We start from the raw sequence: 10,048 nt of genomic DNA on the forward strand, positions 1-10,048 counted from the left end.
TTAAGAAGGGGAAAAATCCTCAGCTTGGGAGGAGTCATTACAAACATTCACCAATAATTTTGAATCCAAGAGAAAGCAGATGATCTCTATACCTTTAATTGGATAAAAGCACATTCAAATCATCATGCCAAACTGAAACTTGGACTGCGAATCAGCTTTTTTGTCATCATGTGGGAATATGAAGTGTCTGAGTCCTGGACGTATGGGGAATGGATGGATAAGTCTTGGGAAGTGCAGCAGGTTGATGAGATATCCTGGGAAGGAAGTGTCATATATGGGATTCCTTGGGGACTGAATAGTATATAGCATATTCTAATGGAGGCGGTTATGGAAGAGGTAAAGGAAAGGCACAAGTGTGCAGTAGCAGTAGTGGTGGTGCAACATCTGGAAACTCATAATGCACAATGGGGAGGGACACAGACAAGCAGAACAGCACACCACTGCTAGCAGTGCTGGAGACAATGAGTCCACTGCCTGTATGTGGTGCTGGCAAGACTGAGGCATAGAAAATGGACAGAGATGGCACAAACCTTCCGCATCCCTCATCTTTGTTCATTGTGAGAACATTACAAGAACTTTGCTGCCTAAACATTTCAGCAGCTGCAGCTGTTTATGTGCTTGCAAAGGAGGAAGCCAGAAGCATCAAGGCTGACATTAGGATCTCAAGCACAGTACAAAACAGCAAAGTGCTTTATGTCCTGTCGTGGCCAGAGCACAACATGATCACACTGCTTCTAGGTATGGTTTTGACTTGTCACTAATACCAGGGGCACCTGATCTAGCATTGAAGTCAACGGTGAGAAATTCAGACATCTGTTGCCATCATGTTTTTGATCAAATTTTTCAGTATCAAGAAAGAAAAACACAACTGGATCGAACATTTCCATGTTCCCCCTCACTTTAGCAAGTCACTCAGAGAATGGTTGTGGCATAGATTAATGCTATCAGCACCATTGGCTTCCCTACTTTGATTCCTCTGAGCTTTAATTTCACTGAGCTTTCCATATGCCTCTCTCTAAGAACCAAGCACTGAGCAATTATAGTGGGTAACGTGCACTCTGACATATCCTCTTGAAGATGCAAGCAAAACACCAAAACATCCCATGCACTTTTGGGACACACGCTCTGCAGAGCCACACCAAATGTGAGGAAGGAGAGATGTGCAGATTGCAGATGCTTTGACCAACAGGTCTACACTAGACTGTAGTGTCAAACTACCTATATGCATAGCCCCCTTGGAAGCCACACAGGGATTTAAAGGTGACCAAAAGGTTTGTGGTCACCACTGTGCCTTACAGTAGACAGCCTAGAAGAGGATTAAGTCAGCCCTATAAAGGCTTCCTGGCAGACAGGCTGGCTGCCCTCAAATTTAATTTAAATGTGCGCACACAAGCTCACTGTTGTATTTCATGTGCTGATCCCCTTGGGCCATGGGAAGAAGTGCAGGGCATTGCAGAGCCCTTTTCAAAAAAGCCACTACAAAGAACATTGAGTTACTGTTCAAGCTTACGATAACCTGAAGGTGACAGGTACTCTGAAATGCTGTTTGCTTTGCTTCGCAAGAAAATTGCTTTTCAAGTTTGCTTTTCCAAACACTGTAACCGTGGTGTCTTTTGCAGTCACCTCAGAGAAATCCACCTTTCAAAGCTGGAGTTTTTTAATACAGAAAATGTAAAAACCACTGTGATTGCAAGGACCTTCCACCACGTCACAAGACTGAAAACTGCTTAGTACAGGATGAACATTGAGATATTGCTAAAACCTCCACTTGAGGGCAGTACAGCACTTGTATACAACTCCTTTCTGTATGTGAATTGCTGTGGATTGGGTTGAAATGTTGTTCACCACCCTGCATTGAAAAGAATTAGAGACACTGACAAATGCTGCGGACATCATCGATTTATTGGTATGGCTATCCAAAGCAATTAAAAAAAATTAAATTAATACTAAAGATACTGTCCATCTGCAACAATAAACTAGACTCTACTCCTCTGTAATGCCTCATCTGTTAGAGCCACCATCTGCTTCTTGTAGCTACTGGAACCCAGGCAGGCAGACAGTTTTAGTCAAAATTGAATCACAGTGACAGAGTACTATCCATATCCACAAACCAGCAGCAAGGGGCAATGAATGCCTTCCTCTGCCCTGCAGTATACATTTAATGGGAAAGGTGCAAAAACATAGAAGGCTTCCCAGCACAGTCCACAATTGCTAGGCAATCTTCTCTGGATGATGTTCCAGTATTTGTTCTTGTCTCTTCATCAAGCAGTCAGACAGTTTGATGGTTGAGGACCTCTTCTATTTGCCAATTGTAGGTGCTGAAATTATTCAGCTCCAGGCAGAACAGTGGTGTTTGCTGCACCTATCACTTGTGGGAATGTGTTCTAGAGTGTTGTTCAGACACAGACCTCTCAACAGGAAAACTTACAAGTAAAACTGAAGAACAGGAGCTTGCCTGTATAGACTTCCACCTGGAGCCACAAAGGTGTCAGCATTAGCTGATGGTTCTGTACAGGAGTAAGAGCTAAAGAACGCTCCAAGCCATCGCAGCTAGAAAACACAGAAACACCCTTTGTTTTAATCTACAGACTGTAGTCTCCCTCTGTGTCATGTTCTACCGCTAGTTACTTGCATCTAACCAGACTTAATGCCACTGATCACCATCCTCTGGGCTCAGCCGTTCACCCTTGTTGCAGGTCAGTTTTTCAGGCCAGGGCAAAACTCAAGTGCACCATCAGCAGCTTTGTGACAACTTGCAGATATCAGCCAACTGGAGGTTAAAAACTCCGTCTCTTTTTGCTGTGAAGAGCTGGGCTAATTGATTAGTACAGGCAGCTAGCGCTTAAGCAAGAAATGGTAACCTGGTGAATTCCATTGCTATCAAGGAATAGGAGCTGGCAAGGTTTAAATTCAACCTGTACCTATGGAGTGTGTTGGGGGCTTCCTGCAACCTCCTCGGGTCGCAGAGGATGGCTCTGCTGTGAGGACGAACTGGGGAAATCCTGCTGGGGAGCTCACTCATGGATCAGAAGCTCTGTAGCAAAAAGGCCAGACCTCAAGAGAGGACACAAACGCAGAAATGACTGTAGACTACAAATTTGTGTTATGCAGCTGTGCCTATGCTGAGCACACAGACGTGCAAGAGGCTAAAACACACGAATATATACACTCGCTGCAAAGCAACTCCTCACACACCGAGGCCGTGAGGACTGGAGGAAGCCCGAGGACCTCACGGACACGGGCGGTCTTCAGCCCCGGGAGAACCACGCCCAGGGGCGGCCCGGGCTGGCCTGGAGGCGGCCCCGGGCCTTCCCTGGGGGCCGGGCCCCGAGCCCCGGCCGCTGGCTCCGGTTGGCGCGGGGCGGCCTCGGGGCGGTGCCGCCGGCACAAAACGGCCGCGGGCCCAACGCCCGCCCCGCCCGAGCAGCGCCGGCCCCGGCACCCCGAGACGCGGTGAGTGAGGCTGGCCCCGAGGCCCCGGGGAGGGAGACCCGTCCCGTCCCGTCCCGTCCCGTCCCGGGGGGGTCCCAAGCCCTCGTCCTCCCAGCGCCGAGCAGGTGTCTGAGACCTCCTCGGAGCCGCCCTGAGCGCAGCTCCCTGAGGTGGTCCCAGGCACGTCCCTGGGGCCAGCTCTCAGCAGGTCCCTCGTGGGCTTTCAGCGCGCTTTTGCTGCAGCTCAGAATAGCCCAGGGCCCAAGCTCAGCCCTGCTGTCATCTCACCTGAAGGCACGGGGTGAAGCTGGGTCCAGGATCAGTAAAAGCCGGTGCCCTGACTGCACAGAGGTGTTCAGCAGTGCAGCTCCTGAAGGGACTTGGCGGAGGCTGTTCGCCTGGTGCATGTCCCAAGCACTTCACTGCTGATTTCTTGCCTGCAGCAATGTCTGACGACTTCAGTGACCTGTTGCGGGAGTTCAACGAGGCGATGGAGGACTTTGACAGGGGCCCTGCATGTCAGTCTGAGCAGCATCTGGAGGAGCTGAAGAGGAAAGCAGGCCACAGTGTATACGATAGCGGCATTGATGAGCTGGAGAGTGAGTCTGGAGCTGGGGAATAAGGAGAGGTGTGGGAGGATGGCATCCATCAGGATGGAGTTGCTTTAAGAGCTACGGGGTTCTTCCATGGTAAATTGCTAAAGCTCCCTGCTGACTTAGCCTCTGGGCTGCCTACCTGACTCAGCCCCTGAGGGCTGGATGAGTAACGTTGGGAGGGCTGTGATTACCATGGGATCTTGGTCCAGGGCCTGCCAACATCTGGTTCTGTTTCTGCTGGGTTGGCTTCTGTAGGACTGCTGGTAACTTGTGATAACAGGGAATATCAAAAGGAAGCAGCACTCTGTAGTAACCCTGAGGAATGCCCATGGCCATGCCCAGGCAACCTACAAGCATTCCTTGTAGCCAGGGAAGAGCAGGTGGGCTGGGCAAGAGTCAGGGTAGACCGGGGTCCTATTCCAGGCACAAGATCGGTCCCTGGTCCTGCAACTTGTTTACAAGGTGCCTGTGGCCTTGAACATTGGCTGATGCTTTGCATCTGCAGGTACCAGTACATCCCCAGCAAGCAGTCTAAACTCCAGTGAGGAGGATCTTAACACACGTGCCAGTGCTTACCCCTCTAAAGGTAAGGCTAAAAGATCTATCTGAAAGGCTGTTTGCCAGGGTTTCCTTGTGCATGTTTGGGAGAAGTCTTTAAAACGGTGAAGAAATTCCCATGTCGGGCAGCTGAGGTCACCCCTTCCTGGCTCAGCAGCAGTAGACACCCACCTGCTCTGTGAGGCGTGTGTGTGTGCAGGAGTGCCAGTGGTGCACTGCAGGATCTGGAGGTGGGAATGAGCCTTGAGGCCCTGGCTGGATACCAAAAGAAATATGAAGTTGTATTGGTATGTTCCCATTCAAGGCTAGGCTGACAAGGGGTCTCTTTAGGAGGGTCTTAGCATGAAGCTTTGACCTGGGAAGCACAGGATCTTACAGGGATAAGAAAACACAGGGAACCTGTCTTCTTCGCACTACATACTAATCCAATTCCCTGGCCTCAGCTGAGTCCATACTGACCTACCTCATATCATGTGCATGGGCGGATGTGTCCCTGCCTTTCTGTTTTCTCTGATTACAAGCCTATATTGCCACTGGCTGCTGTATAGGATGCTGATCTGCATGATGATGCCTGTTGGCACTATCGTAGCCCCAGAGCCCAAGTCTGGAACTGGGAGCAGAGAGGTTTGGGTTGGTGGGCTGTGAGGCTTTGTGTGGAGGCAGCTAGCACTGGAGGGTGGAAAGATTGTATCTGCAGGTAAGAGTTAGTCCTGGGGTTTTCCTTTCTGTGCTCTTTGGGCAATATTGTGGGTGTGGAACATCTGCCCCCCCAAGTGTCTATGCAGCCATTGCATAAACCCTTGCCCACATACTCCCAGGCAGCCTGCAAATTTGCACATGACTGTTGTGAAAAGAGCAGACAGCTTGAGTAATTGTAGTCAAAACCAAGGGGCAGAGATCTTCTCTTAGACTAGAGGAGGGGAAGAAAGAAAGAGGACTGATGGTGTCTGTTTCTGTCCACTAGCTAAACTTGGAGACACACAGGAGCTGGAGGAGTTCATTGCGGATCTGGACAAAGTGTTAGAGGGTATGTACACAGCCCTGGTCACCACACCTTGGGCACAGACATGGGAATGCCTCTAACACATCAGTGTGGTTTCTCCAGAGCTGGCTGTGCTCTTCCACTGGTGTGGAGCTGGGGCATGACTTAGCCCCTCTGTCTCAGAGTGCCTATTTCCTGTAGTTGGTCTGGCTGTATTCTGGTGTTCCCTTGTTCTAGGAAATACCCCCAGGTAGGTGCATCCAGCATAGCAGGATGAGAGAGAGACTTGGAGAAAAGTGGCTAAACATAGCATCGTGTAGGGCTATTGGCATTTTCAGGAAGATCTCAAGACACTTGTGGTTCTTTACCTACGTCACACCTGCTCAAAGGCTTTTCTTTGCAACAGGCAACAGAGTGGGTGAGCAGGAGGGGGGAGAGTATTTGTACTAGTGGTATGGCCCTGTGGAAATATCCCATGTGGAGTGAGGAATGTGAAGATTCAAACTTGATAAGTACCACCTAGCAAATGCCACTTGGGACATGTTGGCAGTAGGCAAGTCTATCATAGTGGGACTTCTGCAGAGCAGAAACCACTTCGCGTGTTATGTGCAGTGACAGGGGAATCCCAGTACTCTGGGAGCACAAGCAGGTTGTGGTATCACTCTGCAGATTCCCTCTTCCTGACAAAGGGCTGGGTTGCAGGTATCCCTGGGGAGGATGTGATACCATGCGGGACCTCTTAGGCAGGTTTACCCAGGCAGCACTACAGTATCGTGAGGTGAGTCCCCAGGAGCTTTCTAGCTGGGGAAACTGAGGCATGGGGTCCACAACTCCTCTCTAAAATGGTTCCCGAGTTAGAATGTGATTATTTTTATTCCTCTCCTCCCCAGTAGGCTACATAGGTCACAGTTCTCAGTATCTGTTACTTTTCTTCCCTTCTGAATGTCCAGAATGAGTTGTCTGGTGGGGAAGTGTTGCTTCTGCTGGTTCTGAGTCATACTTGGAGTCAGTAAACCAGGAAGGGAGACATAGCCCTGAGAGCAGATCTCTGCTCTAACCCTGCTGCAGGTGATGCTGGATGTAGCGGTGGGGATGTCCAGTGTACTGTGCAGCCTCCCCAGCTGAGGTCTCACCACTTCTTCCCCCCCATTGCTTGTCCTGCAGAGATGTGAGATGTGGCTTTGGAGCGTTTGGAGGAGCATCCACAGTAGATGGACACAGTGCCTCCCCGATGTACCCTCTGCTTCTGTGCCCCGCCGCTCTCCTCTTGAGTGGATGACAGCTCTTCTGTGCCATGGGACGTGCTACTCCGTGTCAGGGAAAGGCAAGGAAAACCACAAGCACGGACTGATCCTGCCTGAGCAGGCCTGCCTCCTCCAGTCTGCCTTCACAGCTGCCTTCTGGACCAGCAGCAGGAGAGCTGGGATGCGTTTCTGGGGCTGTGGGGTTGGGGTGCTGGGGCAGCTGTGCTTATGCCAGTCTCCTGGCACTGATGGGCTCAGGCCTGTGGCAGCTCTGTGTTCATGGCTTGTTCAGGCCCTGGGGTCTGGGCAGGGCAGGCTGCTGGGAGGGCAGTGGGAGCCTGAGGGTGCTCCTCCCTGGTGGTGTGGGCACAGCCATAGAGCAGCTCTCTCCTCAGCCTTGCTTTTGGCCCGCTGGGAGATCTCCTGCGGTCTGCTGGCTGGAATGGCATAGGCAGCTCTGCTTTAACGTAATCACAGGCACCAGACTCTGCTCTATGAGGGAGGGCTGGGCATCTGTAGACCAAGTGGGTTTGGGGGATTTATGCCACTGAAGCCAGAGGATGATGGTGGCATGGGGGGAGATGAGCTTGCAGTGCTTCAGTGATACCTTGGTGTCCTCTCCTGGTTCAGGAAGCCTGTTTCTGCTGTGGTATGCCATGCAGCAGCCACTGCTTGCCCTTTGCTTTGCATGGGTATCTGCAAATAAGGCCCCTGCCTGGACCCCAGGTACCTTCGCCCTGGCTTCTGCTATAAACACTGTAAAAATGATGTTGTACACTGTACAGTTGCTGTATTTTATGAATGGGATTTTAAGTCTCTGCACTTGTCTGTGTTTTTGTCCAGCCTGTTCCTGTGGGCTCCTTTCATCTTTCGAGCTGCCTGCAGGGGTGGGAGCAAACACTGCTCCAGCCTTGAGTACTGCCAGCCAGTGGGCTGTGAGCAGTTGTGGGGGAGCTCAGAATGAGTTGAGCAGCCTTCCTCTGCCTGGAGACGGATGGGGGACCCCAGTGGGACACCGTGGTCCTCTCTGCCCTTGCCTGGGCTCAGGTCGTCTGTACCTGGCTGACACAGGAAGCTAGACTGCTAGTGGATGTGCTCTTCTGCTGATGTCCACTGAACTCTCTGTTGAGCAGTGATGGATGGACAGACCAAAGGAGGGAGCCAGCGTCTGCTGGGGGGCCTTAGCAGAGCCTTATGCAATGAGCCCCAGTCCTCTGTGTCCTGAGGACTCAAACCCTCTTGACTTGTGACCCCCTGGGGAAGTGCCCGGGTGGGGCATATTAGTCTTAGTTTGGGACTCCCTGGAGAAATCTCAGGAGCTGGCAGAGAGCCTGACTGCCCTAGTAGGGCTGGAGGTACCCTGCTGCATGGCCTTGGCCTCGCTGGCTGGGGGGGAGGAAAAGTGCCTGGGGCAGAATCCACTCTGTTCCACCTCCATTTGTTGAGCTGGAGGTGATGAGCCATCTATTCTACCCTGAAAGTACATTACAGGGAGTATTTCTTGACTGGCCTAAAGAAACAAGAAGAGAACAAGATTCCTTGTTGTGGAGCCAGGTTTGCAGCTGTGTGTTTATTCCCAATATGTTCGGAAAGGTGAAGATGTCCGTGGGTAACACCGTGTACAGACACTGCTCTTAGCAGCTCCTGCTCGCTAGGGGAGAGGCCCTGCTGATGCTTTCTTTGGGTTTTCCCCTACACAGAATTTTCCCCTACACAGAAGCTGCCGTTTGAGCAGCATGATGACTGGGAGGAACGTAGGGAGAGGTTGGGGTGGGGGAGGCTGCTTGCTTCAGCTGTTGATGCTGCCCTTCCTTCCCTGTGACGTCCTTGTGAAGCAGGGACATGTGCAGCTCTGTTGCAATTGTCTGAGCAGGAAACGAGACAGATTTAGCTTCTCCCCTCACCCCTTGGTTTATGTGATGTGCTGATGTTCAGGCTACTGGTCATGTAGTCAGTCAGCTTGGGTGCTAATTCTGTCCCAGAAGTCTGCTGACAAAACACTGATCCGGTGAACTCGAGCACTTGGGCAAGGAAGCAGCAGGGCTTCTGAGCTGTCTGAGCAGAGCCCGGCAAAGGGCAGGCTGTGCATGGGACAAATTCTGTCATCACTCTTCCCATGCTGTGTGATATGGCTGCAGAGCTGCCTCCCAGAATGGACCCTTGAGCCCTCAAAGGGCAGCTAAAGGGTGGGGGTGACAGCGGTGCTGTGGGGCTGGAGGTGGAGATGCTGCTTGATAGTGTTCCTGTGATCCTGTCCTGGGGTGTGAAGCACCCTGCTCTGCAGGGAGACTCATCCCACATCAGAGGGGCCGGGGCAGCAGAAGCTGCCGAGATTGCTCATGTTGTCTACGTAGTGGGTGGCTGGTGATGGCAGCGCCCCTTGATGTCACCTGGGACGCTTTTTTTCCCCTCTGATTCATTGTGTGCAGGAGTTTCTCCCTTGCACTCTGAGTGTGGTATTTATTCCACCCACGGTCCCATTTTCCCTGTGAGTATCACTCATGCGTTACGTGCACATGTGGGAAGGGTATTCTTAAAACCTTGCCCCCAACCTGGCTGATAGCGTGGTCTGCCACCGGGTAGCCGTGGTGCTGGCCGCTCGGCTGGGGCACCCTGCACTATGCACTGCCACGGCCCCCGCTGCTGCTCGCTGGCTTCGCAATAGCGAGGCTGCTGCAAACGTTGCTAAGCAACTGCATATGTAAATACTTTCAACCCCCCAAATTTGCTGCTCTGAATACACCCCTGCAGCAAAAATAGCACCGTGACGCACCAGAGGGGTTGTTTGTTGTGGGTGCACTCGGAGAAGGGCTTGGTTGTTTCCTGGCCATCCAGCCCCTTGAGTCAGGTTGGCAGCCCGTGCTGTAAGGCTGAGCCATCCCCCGGCGGGCAGGGTCCTCTGCAGGGCTCAGGGTGCCTCCCGCACCCGTGGTGCTGTCAGTGCCCTGCAGGGGCACTGGGAATACGGGGTGCTGGAGGAGCACGGGACAGCCGGCCCTGAACAGCACAGCACAGCCCGGGGGGGGTTGGAACCCATGGCACGAGCAGGGAGAGATGGACCCATGCTGGTGAGGAGAGGGGAGACCCCTTGTTGATCACACCGCGCAAATAGGGGCTGGCAGCACAGCCAAGCGCAAACTGGGGTTTCCTGGGGTGCTGGGAGTGTTTCAGCCCTCCTCGGTAAGGCCAGGGCACAGGAAGCAGAGGCAGGGAAAGTGAGCAGCAGCCCCCCCCCC

The 10,048-nt window shown here is 52.3% G+C and overlaps 1 protein-coding gene across 1 annotated transcript; it reads left to right on the top strand.

Moving 5' to 3' along the window:
• The first annotated feature begins 3,332 nt into the window (after positions 1-3,332).
• On the top strand, positions 3,333-7,630 carry LOC121077411 (regulator of cell cycle RGCC-like). The gene is made up of 5 exons (XM_040572655.1): positions 3,333-3,453; positions 3,876-4,031; positions 4,534-4,614; positions 5,551-5,613; positions 6,733-7,630. The coding sequence occupies exons 2-5, from the start codon at positions 3,878-3,880 to the stop codon at positions 6,738-6,740; spliced, it is 306 nt and encodes a 101-aa protein (XP_040428589.1). The 5' UTR covers positions 3,333-3,453; positions 3,876-3,877; the 3' UTR covers positions 6,741-7,630.
• The last annotated feature ends 2,418 nt before the right edge of the window (positions 7,631-10,048 follow it).

Source organism: Cygnus olor, chromosome 13 (genome assembly GCF_009769625.2).
Source record: "Cygnus olor isolate bCygOlo1 chromosome 13, bCygOlo1.pri.v2, whole genome shotgun sequence".
NCBI classification, from domain to species: Eukaryota; Metazoa; Chordata; class Aves; order Anseriformes; family Anatidae; genus Cygnus; species Cygnus olor.

What these genes read in the sequence shown, in the direction of transcription:
- LOC121077411 (XM_040572655.1), top strand. Translation starts at nt 3,878, where the DNA reads ATGTCTGACGACTTCAGTGACCTGTTGCGGGAGTTCAACGAGGCGATG. An exon ending in CGGCATTGATGAGCTGGAGA is followed by an intron (nt 4,032 to 4,533) that starts GTGAGTCTGGAG and finishes TTGCATCTGCAG; the next exon opens with GTACCAGTACATCCCCAGCA. An exon ending in CAGTGCTTACCCCTCTAAAG is followed by an intron (nt 4,615 to 5,550) that starts GTAAGGCTAAAA and finishes TCTGTCCACTAG; the next exon opens with CTAAACTTGGAGACACACAG.